The 21,215-nt window shown below is 39.3% G+C and overlaps 1 protein-coding gene across 2 annotated transcripts in view; it reads left to right on the top strand.

The window, feature by feature from the left end:
* The window catches only part of LOC134212064 (hemicentin-1-like), a 707,443-nt gene that overhangs the window by 124,856 nt on the left and 561,372 nt on the right, over window positions 1-21,215 (top strand). The window contains exon 2 of one of the 2 annotated variants that reach the window (XM_062689570.1): window positions 15,567-15,617. The exons of the other annotated variant lie outside the window; for it this stretch is intronic. Within the exon in view, the coding sequence (XP_062545554.1) occupies window positions 15,567-15,617 (51 nt within the window). The remainder of the gene's footprint in view (window positions 1-15,566; window positions 15,618-21,215) is intronic. 2 annotated transcript variants of the gene reach the window in all.

Here is a 21,215-nt window from a genome sequence, read left to right as displayed (position 1 = left end):
GATTCCAGGCTACCTTGTAGAGAGAATCGGTCTAAGGTAAAGTGCCCAATAGTGGAGCCTCAACCAATAGTGGACCCTCCAGCCATTTTTGCATTATTACAGCACAATGTAAACTTTTTGCAATAAAATTCCCTCGAGAGAACCTACCTTACAGTCCAATGATTTGATTACATGCATTAGAAATGCTATAAAAAGTAAGTTTAGATGTTTTTTTTTTACAATTTTATAAAAAAATAAACACGAGAATGTCCATTGTAGGAATATTTGGTTGTATACTATTTCGCCGAAAACCATTTCGCGGAATTTTTTTTCGCGGTATGACATTCTGCGGAATGTATCAACTCTCCGAAACACATTTCGCGGAATGCACCTTTTTTCCGAAAGACATTTCGCGGAATGTATTTTTTTTTTTTTTTTTTTTTTTATTAGCTTTATTAAGGAGACTTGCAGCCCCAGGCTGGCTCGCCTCCGAGATCGCGGAATGTACCTTTTCACCGAAAATCATTCCGCGGAATGCCATTTGGCGGAATGCAGTTAGAATAATTATCATTCAGATATATACCGATTTCTGCTTAATTACATGAAATCTGGGCTATTTTTATTTTGGATTTAATGCAAACCCGAACCCGACCCGCTCCCGAGAATTTTTGTATTCGTAAACCCGTACTCGACCCGAACCCGACATAATTTAATTATTTACGCCTGCACAAAAGTTTTTCCCGAAAAAATCAAACTAGATATTTCCTGGTTCTCTTTAAATTGAAAAAAATGTAAGCCCAAACAACGAACTAGCCTCACAATTAACAAAACTGAATAAAATAATTTTCAGTACTTTATTTCTTAATCCCGTACCCGACGCGGACCCGATTTTTTGTCTCACAAACCCGCACCCGACCCGAACCCGATATTGTACTCATTTTTAAAACCTGAACCCATGGGGTGCCTTTTTTAAATGGATGCATCTGCCCGGTATAAGACGAATGCAGGGGTAACGCCTTCTTTGAATGGATGCATCTACCTGGTATAAGGCGAAAGGAGTAGATAATGCCTTCTTTAAAAGAACGCGTCTGCCGATATAAAGCGAAGGGAGGGGTAACGCCTTCGGTATAAGGCGAAGACAGGGGTAACGCCTTCTTTACATGGATGCATCTGCTTGGTATAACGCGAAAGGAGTTGATAATGCCTTCTCGAAAAGAACGCGTCTGCCCGGTATAAAGCGAAGGGAGGGGTAGCGCCTTCTTTAAATGGATGCATCTGCCCGGTACAAGGCGAAAGGAGTTGATAATAGACCTGTGCGCCGAAGTATTTGTGAACGGCGGCGGCGTAAGGCCATTTTTAAACCGGCGGCGGCGGCGTCGGCGGCGCCACGCCGTGAGCAATGTTCGGCGGCGGCGGCGGCGGCGTGAACCGGCGTGAACAATTTTGAGCTGAGAAAAAAAATCAGACAGCAAGGCATATTATGCTTTTTATGAATTTTAGGGTTTTTTGTGCAATTGCTAGCTAACGTCAGACTGATGGTGTGAACCTAATAGCTGTAGCTTGTATCTCCACAGTAAAAGTTTACATTACATCATCAACTAGGACATTTCCGCATCACACCACATAAGTTTATTGGAAAGTACTTCGTATAGAAATCCATAAATTCGTTTAGAAATTGCTTAAGATATTCCCCAGACAATCGAAAAAGGAATTCTAAGAATTAATTTAGAATTTCCCTAATGAATTCCTTTAGAACTTTCTCCAAGAATTCCCTTGAAAATTTATTTGGGTATTTTTTCGGAAGTTCTTTCTGAAATTTCTCCAAAAGTTCCTTCAGAAATTTCCTTGAATATCGTTTTTGGAATTGCTTCGGAAATTCCTTCATGGAGTTTGGGAGTTTCTTCAGAAATTCATTCGAAAACTTCTTTAGGAATTCCTTTGGAAATTGCTTTAAGAGTTCCTTAGAAAATACCCATGGAAAATCCTCCAAGAACTTCTATAGGAATACCCACGGACACTGTTTTAAGAATACATTCGGAAATCTCTTCAGGAGAAAACCTTCGGAATTTGGAGCAGGATTTTGTTGAAATTCCTTCACGAATTTCTTTTAGGAATATCAAATAAAAATTCTTCCAGTAATTCCTCAAATAATTTCTTCGGAAACTCTACGAAGATATTTTTGGTATTCTTTCGAAATTTCGATTTCTTTCTCCAGGAATTCTTTCCCAATTTCCGCATGTTCCTTCGAAAATTCCTTAGTGGAGAATTCCTGCGGACCTTTGAATTTTTTTTTTAAATTCCTTTAAGAATTCTTTCGGGAATCTGTTCAGAAATTCTTTTAGGAAATCTTCGGAAATTTTGTTTGTATACTTCTTCTTTTTTTTAAACCGTTGTTTAAGTGTTTTTTCTAATTGAAAATAAGTTTAACATTCAAATACCTTTGGAAATTTCTTCGAAAATTTCTTTAGAAATTCATACAAATTAAAATTATTACCGGAATTATTTCTGCAGAAATGTTGTATGGTTTACTGAAGAAATTTCCTAAGGACTTCCTGGAGGAATCTTCTTTCGAAAATTTCTACATTTTTTCGTAAATACCTTAAATAATTCCCTAGGAAATACATTCAGGAATTAATTTGGTAAGTCACCTTGAAACTCAGTATACCATCAAAAATTCCGTCAAGAATTCAATAGAGAATTTCTCCAGGAATTCCTTTAAAAAACCTCTACAAATGAAACCAGGTTTTTCTTTGAAATATCCTCCTGGAATTGCTTCAAAACTTCTTAGAACATTAAAAAAATCTTAGTGAATTCTTCTAGAAATTGCTTCCAATTTTTTTCTAAATTATTTCTGACAATTCCATTGGGAATTCCTTCAGAAATTCTGTTTTCAAATACTTTTAAAAAATTCTTCCTATGTTGATGGGTAATTTTCCCCACAGTTGCAATAGATTTGACGCGCCCTTCGTCAAAAAAGCCATCCCCCGGGAAGCTCAAAAAGAATTGCGAACCTATTTATTGGTCTGCTGGATTACAAAAGGAGGAAACTGGAAAGTAGATTCTCTCTATAAACCGCGGACTTCGCGTAAGTGTCTCTGCTTACGGGTTCGCTACCTCCGTGTTTTGCCCTATATAAGCAGTGCATTGAAAGCAGAATGGTAATTAAATTCGACTATAATTAATTATTCAAACTACTGGGCGGAGCCGTAAGTAGACCAAGACTCAAGACAGGATAGTGGATAGGATAGGGTAACTTCGTGCACACATAAGGGAACTGTTCCGATCTCCATCTCACTGAACATATATTCATCTCATCCTGGAACAAAGAAATACGGCACTAATTTCGTCGCTTCTTTTTGTAAACATGCGTGCTAACCGCTGAAAAAATCACAAAAATAAGAAACAAATCAAGTTCCTTTCCATTGCTTTGTTTTTGATGAGATAAACATAGGAGCCATGAGATGAAATCCAGTTCCCCTATATATCCTTGTGCATTTTAGAAAGATGCAGAGGATTCTTCTAGTAAGCAAATGTATGCTATGTATGAACAGCCCTATCCCATTAGATAAAAAATAAAATATATGCATTCATTTTATGGTTTCGAGTTAGCTCAATATAATAAAACCACGCTGATAAGACAATATGAAGTGTGATTCAGCATTATTACAGAATTTTTAAGTAAAATACGGTTTTTTAACGAAGACAAAAAAAATCCTACATTTTCTATTTATTACTGATATAAAACTGAACTGATATAAAATTGATCAGATTTAGGAGCACACACTCCACGATGAATTTCTGTGAAAGCAGCACAAATGCTGAGGTATTACATTTTCGCCAAAGGTAGGGAAGATGCGGTCAATATGCGCCCCTAAGCTAATCACTTAATTTAATAATGATTTCTTTCGAAAACACATGTTTTCGATGTGTTTATCAATAACCTAAGTCATTATATGGTCCAAACATTTCCATGTGAAGCCAGAAATATTACAATCAGTGGCGTAGCCACGGGGGTGGTTTTGGGCATAGACCGCCCCCCCCCAAAGAGAAAATTTTAGAAGAATTTTTTTTTTCGGAAAAAAAATGTTCAGAACCCCCCCTTCCCCCAGACTAATTTTCTGGCTACGCCACTGATTGCAATAAAACGATTTTATGCGCCATGGCAGTATGCGCCACCCAAAAATGTTAATCAAAATATTCCAGTTTTTTTCACCAAAATTTTCTAACTATTCCGCACAAGGTTAGAGTCAACTCTATCCTTTCAGTTAGTCGATGTCTCAGACTGATGGTAATGAGATGGACATATTTTTTGTATCCAAAGAAAACCATTGAGGGCAGAAACGCCGAAATTGCGTTGGAAAGAGTCAAAACAATGTTTTATTAAAAAAAAAATAATACAGAGGTTTTGACTGATTTTTTTCGTTTTACGGCATACATTTTTTTGGCTTCAGCTGTCTACGGTTTTAAGACAAAATTTGGAATATATACCAAGAAAAGGGGGGGCGCATTTTACCCAACCGGCGCATTTTATACATATCTCCCCTATATAAACTCCCCTATATAAGCGGCAATTTATCACATACTGCTTCTTCTGTTACTATTACTCTATTGGTCGCAAAACAATTATTCGACTTCAAAAAAATTCCATCAGAATTACGTACATAATGTAAAACAAATTCAATAAATTCCGCGAAAAAAAAATTTCGTTTCGTTTCGTAAAATTTTGAATTAAATGGACCTTGATTTCGTATCGTTTCGAAGTCTCGAAAGTAAATCTTTATTTCGTTTCGTATCGAATCGACATAGAAATTTTAAATTTCGTTTCGTTTCGTTTCGTTAGGAAAAAATGTGTTATCGCATACCCTTAATTGGAATAGCTAGCTCAGGACCAATAAAGTCATGTGATGCTCCATTACGATCTAACTCATCAGCCAATTCGTTTCCAGCTATGGAAGAATGCCCAGGTGAATGTAAGGTGTAAAGTATTATCTGAGTTCAGCTCCTCAATTAGAGTTCGACGTGCGATTACTAAATTCGACCTTGGGTTGGTCGAAGCGAGAGCTTTAATAGCTGCTTGGCTATCTGAACAGAAGTATATTACTTTACCCATAATGTATTGCTGCAGTGCAGATTTCACTCCACACATAATTTGGCAAATATTTCCGCTTGAAAGACAGTGCAGTGTCTACCCAGTGAGTGTGACTGTTCCAATCGCAGCTCACGCGAATAGACCCTTGCTCTACCTTCGAGGAGGAAGCCGTCAGTGTAACAAACAATGCTGTCCGACATACTTCTCTCCAAATAGCCAGATGTCCAGTCATACCGCGAGGGGAATTGTGTTGAAAATGTCATATAAGGAAATCTACTAACGTGTGTGAGACCACTTGGAGCAAGGGCACTTTTGTCCCAATTATCCATAAGCAATAACAACGAAGTGTCTCAGAACTGCGGTTTACAGGATTCTCTTCCATGAAACCGAGAATGTTACACCAGAACTGCAACTTTTCAAGTGTAACACTCCATACCGCAATCCCGTGGTAGCGGCTGTTACGCGCATAACTGAGTTTTTTCAATAACGATAAAAACAAACTCCTTTAAATCACATTACGCTGCCACACCGTGCCACCACGCTCTCGCACGTCATCACCAGAGTCATATTTTTCACACATTTTCAATTTCCCCATCTGGGGGTCCGGCGGTCAACTAGTTACGATATGTTCTCAACCCGCAACCACCGCAGCACCGTGGCGGCGTCAGTTCCAACTCAATTAGGTTTTTAATCCTAGTGGGTGCAATTTTTCCTCATTTATGCAATTTCCCTTCGCATGCCACCACCAATGCAGCGGACGGACGAATCCAGAGCGACCGGGCGGACAGAGCAGCCGATTCCTCAGCATCCAGCTCGTTTCGACGAGGGCCGACGCCGCCGTGCCACTGACTGTGGATCCCGCGAGAGGGATTGCTCTGCCGGTGAAGTATGCTGTAATGAATAAAATATGTAGTGAAATTAGACAAATGGATGTGTGGAGCATAAATCATTTGCTTCCTTCAAAATGCAGTGAAAACGCAATGCAACCAGCAACAGACTGCGGTTCATCATGTTGTGCTGGGACTAGCGGATTAGCGAAGTTCTGGTTTACCACGTTATAGGGTTTGCAGACGTTTGCAGTAGTGATTATAAACATTATTTTGATTTCTAATTCGATACAACAAAATGATGATTGATAAATTATATTTCTAATGGAAATTTTACAAAGCACAAATGATGAAGAATTTGCATGAAAGTAATCCAGGACTTTGTTGAACTTTTTTGCCCATAATCCGTTACTATCTTCAAAACGCACAACCGTATCCGAAGTGGTGTTCGTTTCCAAGAAAATCACCAAAATTCCGCTTCCATTATATCGCACACACCGGTAAATTTCCGTTGCCACAAAGTGGCTTTTCCATCCTACCGGAACCTTTCCCCGGCAACGCTTGGATAATTTTATTCGTGGCTGCCGGGGGGAGCAAATCGAAATTAATTTACTACGTGAGCAATATAAGCCCCTCCGGCATTCAGGAGGACATTTTCGTGAAAGCCATCAATCTCCATTTTTGGCAAGGACAAGCCCCGCAATTCCGATTCTTCTATTTTCGTTCTTTTTCCGCTGTTCGCTGTATCCAAGTGGTATGAAAAAAAATAGGCCCGTAGCTCAATTTTCTATCGGCACTTTTGCGGTTATTTAATGTGGCAAGTGTGAGTAATTCGTATATTTTTGAATCCTTACGACATGTGAAAAGCACAATGGCCCACGCAAGTAAAAGCCGAAAGTAATTTGGAGCAAAGAGGACTTTTTTGAACAAGAGGATGAAATGCGTGGTTATAAAGCAAGATCATATTGAAGGTGACTGGGTTCGATTCTCGTCAGAATAATTTGCGGATTAGACATTTTCTCGACATCCCTGTGCATGAGAGTGTCATTATACTGGATGTGAAAACGACACACAAATCTCGCTGTTAATAAATGTGGACTCACAAATCTCGCTGTTAATAAATGTGGAAGTGCTTAACCCATGCTGCGATGCAGCAATGTCCCAGTGGGGCAGGTGATGTTCAAAAAAAAAAACTTGGGGCAGAAGATGGATCGATACATACCAATTGCTAGTAATACTTAATAGTTCAAGGGGGGTAAACAAAAGTAATAATAACATTTAAATAGTAGTTTGTGCAACTAGTTGCAAAAAGATGATTTTTTCAGCACGAGTTGTACGTTTACGAGTTGTACTACGAGTGCTGAAAAAATCGAGTTGTGCAACGAGTTGCACACGCTATTTTTTGCAATGATGAAAAATGGGCTTTAATATGATAAATCTATACCAAAATTGTACAATCGAATTTACTCCACATGATCATTCATGCCAATAAATTATGTTGCGGCAGAGAACAATAAGATTCCATCTTATCGTGCCAAATTGCATAGCTTGAAAAGCTATGAAGTGATGGATGCAATTGCCTTTGGAAAATTGTGATGTTATGTCCAACAAACCATTTCATTTATTACGAAACTCTTAGAGTACACTATTTTAACACTCACCCAAACTAATTCAGCTAAATGTAGTCAAGTAACTACTGTCCCAATGTAGGTTTTTCATTATAGCACCCAAATGAGTGCTATAATGAATATTATGCAACCCATTTGAGTTGCATAATGGTCATTAAAGCACCCATTCTGTTTGTATGGAAAAGTAGGCCGTTTTATCACTCAAATGACAACTGTAAACCAGGTAGGTATTATGATCAGGAATTGCAAAAAAAGAATTAAAAACTTCTCAGATTTGCTAAAGAATATTTTGAAAATGAGATTTCCTGACATTTTATTGTTGCCCCCTCGAAATATTATTTTTAGGCAAAAATTAAACCTTTGTAGGGACTTGGTTCCTACGATTTATGGACAAGATGGAATCGTTCTTCCGGACGATAGAATTGACCGTCGAGGTTGGCTGTCTGATTATCACTAAAAACTATATTTACAGAATTGATATTCAAGGATGTGTATGTGTAACAAATTCTTTTTTGGGTGTGTAATGTGTTTGATGTGACGCGTACACCACAGTACTCCCCCCATAGATTCACCAGTATTGGCGAGGGATCTTCACGCGACGACCAGATCGTGTTTGAAATGCACCTGGTTCTGTCGTTTCGTTAGCTGGCTGTGTTGGTTGTCTTTCGGTAATTTGCTCATCTGCCTGTATAAAGGCTGCCTTGAGCCGATCGATGGATATCGCAGAGGACTTGCCATTGACATCCACGATAAAAACTTTCTTCTTTCGACGGATCACTCGGTATGGGCCATCGTAAGGCTGCGTAAGTGGTGGTTTGATTGCTCCCACTTTTACGAAAACGTGACTGCATGTAGATAACTGCTTCTGCACGAAAGCAGATTCTCTCAAATGGTTGCTAGTTGGTGTTGGCCTCAGCTTCGACATCGTCGCTTTCAAGTCGGCGACGAATTCAGGTGTTGGTGATTTGCTCTCAACAGGAACGAAAAATTCCCCAGGTAGCCGAAGCGTTGTACCATATACTAGCTCTGATGCGGTTGCTTGTAGGTTCTCCTTCAACGACGATCGTATTCCCAGGAGCACAATAGGAAGCACTTCGCTCCAACGAGAAGCTTGATGGCACATTATTGCTGCTTTGAGTTGGCGGTGTGTGCGCTCGATCTGACCATTTGCTTGCGGGTGATATGGGGTGGTTCGCAAGTGAGTAATTCCAAGCATTCTCATTAGTGTGCGAAACAATTCGGATTCAAACTGCCTATGTTGCCTATGTTGCCTAAACTGTTGTCACATTTGATGGGACGCCGAATCGTGCGATCCAGCCGTTGATAAAAGCACGTGCTACGGTGAGTGCCGTCATGTTTGGTAGAGGAAAGATCTCAGGCCATCGGGTAAATTTGTCGATAACGGTGAGACAATACATATTACCTTCGGATGGTGGCAGCGGACCGATGAGGTCCATGTGAATGTGCGCAAATCGAATGTCTGGCGTTGCGATTCGAGATATCGGTGCCTTGTTGTGTCGTTGTATTTTCGATTTTTGACAGGGGATACATCGTGAGACGAATTGCTTACAATCACGGCGAATAGAAGGCCAGACGAATCGTTCAGAGATAAGCCGAGTGGTCGCACGAATCCCGGGATGCGATACGGTATGCATCTTTTCCATGATAGTACGCCGAAAATCGTGAGGGACGAAGGGACGGATAGCTCTTGTAGAGATGTCGCAATGTATTGGCGTAGACGCCAATGGAGACTTCAGTAGCTTCAGCTTCACTGTGGTGTTAGTTGGTGGGGATTCCAAAAATTGCTTCAGTTCGGGATCTTGCTTCTGCAGCTCAGCCATGCGGTCATAGTCGATCGAATCGTTGATAGTTATAGTATGGATGCGACTAAGCATGTCGGCGACCTTGTTTGCTTCGCCAGATACGTGCCGAATGTCTGTGGTGTACTCACTAACGAAGATGAGCCGTCGCTGTTGTGTTGGGGTGGCCTTCTCCGGTCGCTGATGAAAAGCGGTGGTAAGGGGCTTGTGGTCCGTGTAGACACAAAACTCTCGGGCTTCTAGAGTGTCTCGAAAATGTTTGACTGCCTCGTATATAGCGATTAGCTCTCTATTGCATGTGCTATATTTTTGGTGGCTCACGCTCAGCTTGCGAGAAAAGAATGCAAGTGGTTGAGGACCATTGTTTGTGATCTGATGTAGGACGGCTCCTATGGACGTATTGGAAGCGTCGACATCGAGAGCGAGTTTAGCTTCGAGAGAAGGATGAGCGAGCAAGGTGGCATTTGCTAAATCGTGCTTGCATCGTTCGAAGGCCTCAATTGAGGTTTCGTTCCACTCGAGGGCTGAAGTGTCGTTCCGGATATTTCCACCGATCATCGCCTGCAGAATTTGTTGGTTATCTGCAGCGTGAGGGATGAAACGACGATAGAAGTTGATGGTTCCGAGGAATCTCTTCAGCTGCTTAGCGTTTATTGGCTTCGGGACATCCAGGATGGCTTGGACTTTGCTGGGCTTCGGCTTAATTCCGTCGGGTGTAACTTGGTGGCCGAGAAAATCGACGGATCGCTGACCAATTTGGCATTTAGCGGGATTTATGACAAGGCCGTTCTGCCTCAATCGTTCGAACACTGTGCGGAGGTGCTGTTTATGCTGTTCTTCGTCATCCGATTCTATACATAGGTCGTCGATGTATGGGTACACAAAATCTAAGTCGCCTAAAATGGCATGTAGGAGTCTCTGCAAAGTTTGACCTGCATTGCGTAGCCCGAAGGTCATATACTTAAACTCAAAGAGTCCGAATGGGGTTGTGATAGCCGTTTTTGGGACTTCTTCGGGGGCTACTGGTATTTGGTGGTATGCGCGTTGTAAGTCGATACAGGAAAATATACGCTTACCGTGTAATATGCTCGAAAAATCTTGAATGTGTGGCACGGGATACCGGTCAGGAACAGTGATTGCATTCAAGTTCCGGTAGTCACCGCATGGTCGCCACTTACCATTCGACTTTTTTACTAAGTGCAGCGGGCTGGCCCAACAGCTTTTTGACGGCTGACAAATTCCTTGATCCATTAGGAACTGGAACTCTGCCTTTGCTTCCTTCAGTTTGTCAATAGATAACCGGCGTGGACGACAGAAAACGGGTTGGCCGTTGGTGATGATCTGGTGGACAGTGCTTGCTTTGGTTGGTTTGTGCTTCATATCCAAAACGGTAATATCCCTGTACTCGGCAAGGATCTCTGCGAAGGGAGAGGAAACATCAAAAGTGGTGATTGCTGGCTGAGTAACTGCGTGAATATTTTCGATTTCCAGGCTGGTGGTATGGTCGATCAACTTGTTTCTCCGTAGGTCCACGAGCAAATCGTAGTGCTTCAGGAAATCCGCACCGATGATAGGAGATTTCACATCCGCGATGACAAATATCCACGCAAATGGTCTTCGCAAACCTAGGTCAACGGTGATTCGCTTGGTACCGTATGTCTGAATGTGTATTCCGTTTGCGGCAAAAGGTGGTGCGATGATGTAGATTTCAGTCGTTCATTGGGAGTAGGTGGGATGACAGATATATCTGCTCCGGTGTCGATTAGGTATCGATTTGATGTTTTCTGGTCGTGTATGTGTATTCTTGGAGTTCTGCTAGATGGTTCAGGCTACTGCTGGTTTCTTGTTTTGATGTTGGTTCGCTTGATGCGGTAGGAGAGTTGGTTCTGACAGCTTCTAGTTCTCCCTCGGGCGCGTATAAACTTCGATATTCCCGTCGAAAAAAACACTTATCACTGGGGTTATCACTTCTGTTCTTCTCGCACTTCTGAGCTTGAGCACCATGTCGGTAATGAAACCAACAAATCCAACGACGAGGTGTTTTGCTTCGCGACGGCGTTGCTTCTCTGCGGCTTGATGAACGATGACGTGGTCGGACATTGTGTCGGTCTCGTCCGCGGAAGTTTGTGGATTTTTGGATTTCAGGATTTTAGGATTTTAGGATTTTAGGATTTTAGGATTTTGGGATGTTAGGATTTTAGGATTTTAGGATTTTAGGATTTTAGGATTTTAGGATTTTAGGATTTTGGGATTTTAGAATTTTAGGATTTTAGGATTTTAGGATTTTAGGATTTTAGGATTTTAGGATTTTAGGATTTTAGGATTTTAGGATTTTAGGATTTTAGGATTTCAGGATTTTAGGATTTTAGGATTTTATGATTTTGGGATTTTGGGATTTTAGGATTTTAGGATTTTAGGATTTTAGGATTTTAGGATTTTGGGATTTTAGGATTTTAGGATTTTAGGATTTTAGGATTTTAGGATTTTAGGATTTTAGGATTTTAGGATTTTAGGATTTTAGGATTTTAGGATTTTGGGATTTTAGGATTTTGGGATTTTGGGATTTTAGGATTTTAGGATTTTAGGATTTTAGGATTTTAGGATTTTAGGATTTTAGGATTTTAGGATTTTAGGATTTTAGGATTTTAGGATTTTAGGATTTTAGGATTTTAGGATTTTAGGATTTTAGGATTTTAGGATTTTAGGATTTTAGAATTTTAGGATTTTCGGACTTAAGGATTTTAGAATTTCAGGATTTTAGGATTTCTGGATTTCAGGATTTTAGGATTTTAGGATTTGAGGATTGTAGGAATTTAGGATTTTAGGATTTTAGGATTTTAAGATTTTAAGATTTTAGGATTTTAGGATTTAGGGATTTAAGGATTTTAAGATTCTAGGATTCTGGGATTCTAGGATTTCAGGATTTTAGGATTTTAGAATTTTAGGATTTAAGGATTTTAAGATTCTAGGATTTTAGGATTCTAGGATTCTGGGATTCTTGGATTTTAGGATTTTAGGATTTTAGGATTTAAAGATTTCAGGGTTTTAGAATTTTCGGATTTTAGGATTTTAGGATTTTAAGATTTTAGGATTTTAGGATTTTAGGATTTTAGGATTTTGAGATTCTAGGATTCTGGGATTCTAGGATTTCAGGATTTTAGGATTTTAGAATTTAGGGATTTAAGGATTTTAAGATTCTAGGATTTTAGGATTCTAGGATTCTGGGATTCTTGGATTTTAGGATTTTAGGATTTTAGGATTTAAAGATTTCAGGGTTTTAGAATTTTCGGATTTTAGGATTTTAGGATTTTAGGATTTTAGGATTTTAGGATTTCAGGGTTTTAGGATTTTAGTAGTTTGAGATTTTAGGATTTTAGGATTTTAGGATCTTAGGATCTTAGGATTTTAGGCTTTTAGGATTTTAGGATTTTAGGATCTTAGGATTTTAAGATTTTAGGATTTTGGGATTTTAGAATTTTAGGATTTTAGGATTTAAGGATTTTAAGATTTTAGGATTTTAGGATTCTAGAATTTTAGTATATTGGGATATAAGGATTCAAAAATTTTATTTATATCTTAAGATTTTTGGGTTTTAGGATTTAAGGTTGTGGGGATTCTAAGATTTCAACCTTTTAAGAATTTTTGGATTTTTGAGTCTTTAGATTTTAAAATTTTAGCATATTCAAATTTTTATCTTAGAGTTTTCAAATTTTGGAATTTTCGGACTTTTGGATTGTTACTTTGTTGGATTTAAGGATTTTTGGATTTAAAAAATCAGAATTCTTGGTTTTGAGAATTTTTATATTTTTGGACCTTAGAGGTTTAAACTTAGGGTCTGTTCACAAATTACCGTAACGGTTTTGGAGGGAGGGGGAGGTCCAACTTGCGTTATACTTTGTTACACTAAAAGGTGGGGGAGGGGGTGGGTACTACCAAATGTTACGCATAAGGCGAAAAAAAAAATTTATAGTGATTGTTAATATGTCTTAATCAAGATGATGAGTACGTATTTCTCTTCACTACCATACTACCATACTACCCATAATTGTCCCATGCTAGTCTTTGTAGTGTTTTCCTCAGAGCAGGCTATTTTGATGTATTTTTTGGGGAATCCTAAAAGACAGCGAGTTTTGTTCGAATAATTGTTGCTAAATTTCGAGGCATTTTTGTCTCACGATGAATATTCACGATTTCTACAGATTATATTATTTTATGGAACGACCTCGGGAACGACGCTTTTACTGGTATTGTATTTCAGATCTTCCAAACCAAAGTTAAGAGAGTTTTCATTCTAAGCAATTGCATTTTAGCTGAACCACTTCAACCACATAGGTAATCAGTTAAATTTAAAAATGGTTTGTCTACCGTTATCATTTTAGTCATTACCGAAGTCAAGAACAAAGTGGGACAAGTGCTTTCTTGATATTCTTGGTTTTAATCAAGTGCCGTTCCTATTCTAACAGTGTTCAATAAATACCAAAGCCCACATGCTTCAGAGAAAGAAAAGAAAATGCTTTAAAATTTTCTCAGTTACGCGTTATATGGGGGAGGGAGCCTCGGGCTGCATGTCTCCTAATTAAAGACAAAAAAAAAATTGTGAGCAGACCCTTATTGGATGATGACTGGATTTTTTTTTTTTTTCAATTTTTGAGTAATTTGATTTTGAAAGTTTTAAATTTCAGAAGTTTTAAGAGGTTTATGAATTTTCGGATCCATGGAGTTTAGAATTTTTGGCTTTATTTTTTTTATTTTAGGGATTTTTGTTTTTTGGGTCATTTGAGATGTTGAATTGTTGGTATTTTGAATTTTTGAGTTTTAGAAGTTATGGATATTTAGATTTTTAAAGTTTTGAATTCTTGGATTTTATTATTACAAAAATAAGTGTTTTTAGATTTAAGCAGTTTTGAATTTTTGTAATTTTGGATTTTTGTGGATGTTTGATTTATTACTTTTAGACTCATAGATATTTCAATTCTTTGGTATTTTTGGATTCTTAGATTTTTGTACTTCTGATCAATGGAGTTTAGCATTTTTAGGGTTTTGAAGTTTCAGATTTTTGAATGTTTGGATTTTTGTGTTTTTTGATGGATTTCAGTACTTTTGAGGATTTGAGATAATGGATTTTTAGATAACATAAATTTTTAGGCATTCTTAGACTTTTGGATATTTGTACTTTTTTTAAATTTTTGAATTATTCGTAAATTTTTGGATTTTTTGAAATATTTCAATTTTTTGATTTTTTTATTTTTTGGGGTTTGAGACTCTTGAGTTTTGAGAAATTAAGATTTTTTTAATTTAAGATTCCTGGTCCCTTAAAAAATATATTTTTGGATTTTTGAATTTTTAGTTTTTAAATTTAAGGCTTTTAAGCTTTTAAGCTCCTCGAATTGAATGACAATATGGACATTAAAGCAGCAGAATAAAACATACTTTTTGCAGCAAGAAAGCCATCACAGGTGGAAGTCTTTATGAATGAGTGCAAGGCCGTAGAAGCGAAAATATCATAATTCTAACATGCACTATACCATAAATAAAGAGTCTGAGTTAAAAAAAATCGTAAACTTTCCTATAATAAACAAAAAAAGATGTTTCACTAATTCTGAAATTCCATTTCAACTTGAAGAAACACTTCAATACACGTGTACCCATTTTCCTCATCATTCCCGGAAGCTGTTTCTACTGTAATTAACGACGGTTGCCGATGCTTTCGCCGAAAACGGTGAGCAGATTAGTTTGGAAAAGCGCCTTGGCGGAATATTTAATTAGACGGTTCAAAGCAAAATAGACCGCACTTGAGGATAGGTAGCTACGAACCGCATCAAAGTCGATTCCGCACCGTTTTATAGATCCCTTCGCATATTAAAACGAGAAGTGTCACGCGCCTGGTCCTATGGATTGGGAAGCATATCACACAATTCACGTTTGTGCTGGGGAATTATTGTGAATGGAATATCCAGATAAGGGAATGCCGCGCTGCTCTAATGATGGATTAGTTTGCCAATCTTACAACAAACAATGGATGCGTGGTGGTTAAATGATTAAGCATATTTGTAAAGGATTATTGACTTGTGATATGGCTTAGGATATTGAAATTAATCTTGACACCTAACATACAACACTATTTCGTCGTGATTAGACCTAAGCAATGTGAATTGAAAGCTGATTAAGCAAGACTGAACCGACACTTGTACTGATCCTTTATTATCTTTGTTTCCATTTGCAGGTATGACGCTGGACTTGAGAACCAATTTGGATATGAAATCAATTTGGATAAGTACGTTTCAGCACGTTGAACGGATGTTATGTCTAAGTAAAAGAACAATCTATTCAATGGATTTCAATGGTATTAAGAATTGATGTAACTTTCCTCTTTCCATGTATTATTGAACGCACCAATCTTCAAATTTATTTTCAGACGACGTGGATTGTTTGTAAAACGTTCACGAAAAAGTTTATCTTCGTAAAGTTTATGTTGTTTTAATCAACTGTTGATCAAGACGCACAATGCTTTCCTTAAAAAAACATCGATGTTGAATAAAACTCTTCAAAATTAGCCTTTATAGCAACAATGGGAAATACTAACTCATTAAATTTGAACCAATGTCTTTACTTATATTTTGATGACGTATGTGTCTGATTATCCCACGTGCTCGACATTTCCATCCTCTACGAATTTCCACATTTCCAAAAGCTTTTTATCGCTGCCGTCTCATTGAGGCGGTACACGTCTGGAGGGAAAACTTTTAATTCCTGCCCTTTTGTTGGATACTGCGGCAGTGCGGGGCCAAAAAAGCGAAGGCCATTGCGATGGAAGAAAGCTGCTCTCGAGATGTAATCCGAAAAACTCCGGATACGTATTAAGAGACCGCATTTCTTCTGGCTCCGGTAGAGGAAAGGCAAACAATTTCTTATCCCAACCGATCATAAAGTGGCATTTATCCCGTGTATAAATTTTATGTTTACGTTTGTTATTGCCAGCGACTGTACTTTGCAGTTTTATGGCCCCCCCTCAGCAGTGAAGACACACGTTAAAATGCCCCTTTTTGGCTTCTTCTGGAGTTGGAAAACCGAATCCGGTAATGTGTGTGTGTTGTTCATAGGAAATTTATTTAGTAGAATTATGTCTCTTTTTGCCTCGGTGAATGCCGTCTCTCAGGAACTTGAGATGTCTGGCGAAAAGAGTATTTTTATTTTGGAATCTTTCGAAAAAAAACGTCGGATAAGAAATGGATGCTGAGATTTACCACACAATGCACGATGAATGGTTTGGCTTTCAGTAGCTTTAGTGAGCCAAAAATGCTTTCCAACCATACTTGAACGCAATTGAGTCAATTATCCTTGATCTATGACGAAATATCGTTTGCAACAACAACAACAGGGCTGGAATGAAATTTCGTGCTGAAGTATAGAGTTTCATAAAGTTTGCACTGATTTCATTGCTGGTTTGTGAGTCGACCTTGAGAAAGCACTGTCAAAAAAGCGTCGACATAATGAAGCATTAATGAGTTACTATTCAGTTTATCCTTTCACTAAGTAGGTACCTATGTGGAAGAATTACATTCGAAAAATGATTGTCATTCGTTTGTAATTTATTCCAAAACATGTGACATTGTGACACCCTTGATATATTATTATTCACTGTCGCGCGACGATATAGATTCTTTAAGTCATAAAGAAGAGACCAATTGACTAGCTCAAGTAGAACGAAAAACGCGTATGTGTCAAAATACTAATCAATAATTGAATTGACATTCCTCCATGAACTTTTGAATTTATGTTATCCAAACCAAAGAAATGAAAAGCAAAAAGACACTTTTTCACAAATCGCATGGAAGCAAAAAGTGCGTAATAAATTAGCCCCATTTTCTATGTCGAGATTGTATCAGTGTAGGTATGATGGAAAATGGGAAAGGTCTCTCTATTTTATACTCCTGCGCTGACTTTGTAATAAAAATCGGCAACCTATTCGTTCTCTGCCACTCATGAGCCAAAAGCGCGATGAAAACAGTATGATAAATACGATTGATGGGTAATTTTAATTCAGTGCCTTCGCAGGCAACATCACACATTTTTCGTGCCGCTATTACCAATGTCACGCCAAATTATTCGACTCCACTTTATTCCTCTCGAATAAACGAGCCGTACATTTTATGTGTGTCCTTAAATTGCTTATCGTCGGGCACGTGGACAGGGCCATTACCGCTTGCTGGTGGTGGCCCGTTTGCGCTTTTCAAATGAGTCCCAGCAGAGTGTAGGTGTGAGTGCCCCCGCTCCCCACCCGGGACAACAAAAGCAGCAGAAAACGGTTCCATAAAATGGACTTTATTAAATACGGCCATAAAAACGGAAGCATTATAAAAAATAAAACAACGCAAACCCAGCAACAATCAACCAGTAAAATGGGGCTGCGCGACCTAAAGCGTTTACCGTTGCGAAAAATTTCAAACAAATGAGGTGATAAATGTTTTAGTGGATCTCGGTTTTTGGAACTGCACCTTTGTGGAATTACATTTGTGCTCTCAGTTATGCCAAAACCGTTCTTCGCTGAAATGCGTGTATACAAAGTCAACAAATTCAATTCCTCGTACAAATGTATTCAAACTTTTCCCAACCTACAATGTTGAATTCGTGTATGACCTAAATACCTCTGACAGGTCCACCCGCCGCACCCCACTCGCTCAGTTGCACACACGTTCGAATCCTCCGATGGGAGCAGATAGTCGGCAAAATGAAATCCCAAAATTTTATTTATGTTTTTGGCAGTCTTATTTTGTATTCAAAGAAGATCCGAACCCGGACACCGGAAGGACATTGCATGGCATTCCATGGAACGACGACGGCTCGAGGAAAAGGAACTGAACCGAACATTATGATGCACATCATATCTGCTGGTCCGGGCTGTTGGGGGAGGAGTCGTTTTTTATGTGATGTGAAATCCCAACAGACTTTGTTGTGACTGAGTGGTTCTGGGCTACCTGACTGGGAAGCTGGGGGACGACGGACGTGGCGGTACTTACTCGGTTGGATATGAAAATATGATGACAACCGTGGACCTCTGAGACTGTCCGGTGCCGGTCCCTAGAGAAAGATTTTATATTTATGAAGGTGATGAAGTGTTCGGAGAATAATATTTTTATGTATTTCCTGATATTGCTTCGTATGGTACCAGCTCAAGCCTCAGCTGGGCCATTTTCAAATTGTTCAGTCATAAGCATACTGCGAACTAAGTACCAATATGCAGGGCTCAGTTCTTATTATCAATTTAACAAGCGTCCTATCATATTCTACCGGAAATCATTCTTTTGGTGTGTACATTATTTAGCTCAGCACTTGGATCCACATTGCGCAGTTACCAACCCGGATTCCCGGTGATTTCTAATGATTCAAAGCACAAAATCGTTAAGGGAGAAATATTTTAATCTACGTTCGAACTCCACTTGATCCGAAGCTCCTTAAATCCAAAATCGAATTCAGACCCCGCCTACGAGCAAGCGGTAACATTGTGATTGGATTGGATTTTCATTGCCAGTCATAGTCATCAACAACAGAAGAAAAAAGCATCGAAAAAACACATCCATTTTGTTGTACCGGGCGGGCGTTCATCAATTTGCAAGGGAAAACACGTTCCACCGTACATCTCATCGCGCGTCGGTTGGCTGGTCAGTAAGCTGCGGCGAATTACATCCGTAAAAACAAATAACGTAAATAAACCAACTAGATTGGTCGATGGCGGCTGGAATTGCAATATTCGTGGAAGGCTCACAGGGAAATTGATAGAAAGGGAGAATTCTGCGTTTCGGTTAAAAACAGCACCACCATGAGTACACTTTAGCGTTTTACGAGCGAATGCAGCAAAACATGTGATGATGTGAATCATAGTGAAGAGCGATCGACTGGAGAAGTACACATCACTAAATCCGAAATCTAGATTTCGTTTTGAAAAAATTAACTGCTGTTGTGGACAAAGTTGGAAAGTACGAAAAGTGTATGTTATACAGTAGAGTGGCCCAGCCTTGCATGGGGAGAAAAAAAAAGTAGTCGAATTCTACGGGGCACCCCCCATGATTGTGCCTTTGGGTATGAAAATCAATCTCTGAAAATTTCAGCTCAATGCAACTTGTTGCATAAGCTGGCGCATTTGATTTGAAGTTTGTATGGTGGTTTCAGCCAAAATTCATAGGAAAATACACCTCCGTCACTCTTTTGTTCAGGAAATTGGTTCGGTATGCCCGATTGAGCTCAGAATTTCAACAAAGGCAGTTTATATGTTAAAGATCAATTCAACAGAACATTATACGATGATTAAATGACTTTTTATAAAATTTCAGATGATTTATTAGGAATTGGACTGTGTCCTTTGGAATTCATTGATTGTCATGAAAAACGTGCGTATGTTATCAAAGGTGACTTAGATATGTGCTATGGCGAGCGTTCCTCTGCATATGTTCCTGTTGGTTATGCAATAAGCGATTGAGCTGAAATTTTCAGAGATTGATTTTCTTACCCAAAGGCACAATCCTGGGGGGTGCCCCGTAGAATCCGACAACCTTTTGTTTCCTGGGCCAGTCTATATTAGAGATGGGCGCTCCGCTCAAGAGCTGTTCCAAAGATTCGCTTCCTTACATTGAGCTGATGAGCCATGGATCTTTTTTAAAGAAGCCCAGCTCAGCAGCTCACTTTAAATTGATGAAATCATTGTCGAACACGCGCCTAGAGAAACTCCCTCGAGCGTACGCACTCGAGTACGCGCGCTGTTGTATTTTGTAGCACAAACAAAAATACCACGCTCGCGGTACACAGCACAAGCGAGCTTGTATGAGCATTCCAGTCCAGTACCGCGCACGTGCTGCTCGTTTATTGTTTGCCTCTCAAGCACCATCAAGCCAAGCGACAGCACCATCTAGCCACAGAGAACAGACGTTGAAGCTGCACTCACCATGTTGTGATAACATTTTACTGTTCATTTTGAATAACTTTGGAATGTCCCCGTTATCCCGTGCATAATCAGCGCTAGCGTCATCAAAAACTGCCACTGTGCGCTAGCGTCATTACGCACGCAAGAGCATACCAGCGCCATCGTGTTGTCAAAATGAGATTGTGAGTTGCAATGTCGACGTCGATGGCGTTGAGGTTCGGTGTGTTTGTTTACACATGTTTTGCAAGAAATTTTGTTCGAGCCTCCATGTCTGTTCTCTGTGATCTAGCCAACCAACAGAAATCATTTCTACTGCAGGAAGGAAAAAGAAACACACGAGCAAAAATAATCTAGCTTGCCGTCTATTTCTAAACCCATACCTCACATACCCATACATACTCGGCGCTACGAACGGACACACAAAAGATACCTAGTAGTGCGGTAGCGAACGAACCGTACTAAGCAAAAGATCCGAAGATCCGAACAACTGCTCTCAGTTCCACTCATGTCGTCGTCCAGCTCGAAATTGCTGTGACATGGAAGCGAGAGCTGCGCCACCTTCGACGCCACCTCGACCCGGGTCAGTCGCGACCGATTCTAGCGAGCGAATTCAAACGAACCGAACTGGGAGCTGTGTCTTGCACGGAGCGGATCTTTTACTTGCGACGGGTTTTCCCTCCAGCATACTGCTACATGTGCACTCGGTTTTTTTGTAGCACCATGCTCTGTATTTTTTTACTCTCTTGTTTTTATTTCTCTCGCATTTCGGGAACCAATATAGATGAATGGGCTCGCTTGTATGAAAATGTCAATTACGCATGGGTTCAATCAAAGGTAATTGCCTATTTCCGGGGATTAAACCACCCGACTTGGACGTTAATTTACAATGTTATGAAAACTCATATGTGAGTATGTACGTTATGTGGAAGATATTGATTTGGAAAATGTATTGGAGGT

This window comes from Armigeres subalbatus, chromosome 2 (genome assembly GCF_024139115.2).
Source record: "Armigeres subalbatus isolate Guangzhou_Male chromosome 2, GZ_Asu_2, whole genome shotgun sequence".
Classification (NCBI taxonomy): Eukaryota; Metazoa; Arthropoda; class Insecta; order Diptera; family Culicidae; genus Armigeres; species Armigeres subalbatus.
The sequence above is the reverse complement of the archived record's forward strand: the minus strand, read 5'-3'. Positions and strand labels throughout refer to the sequence as shown.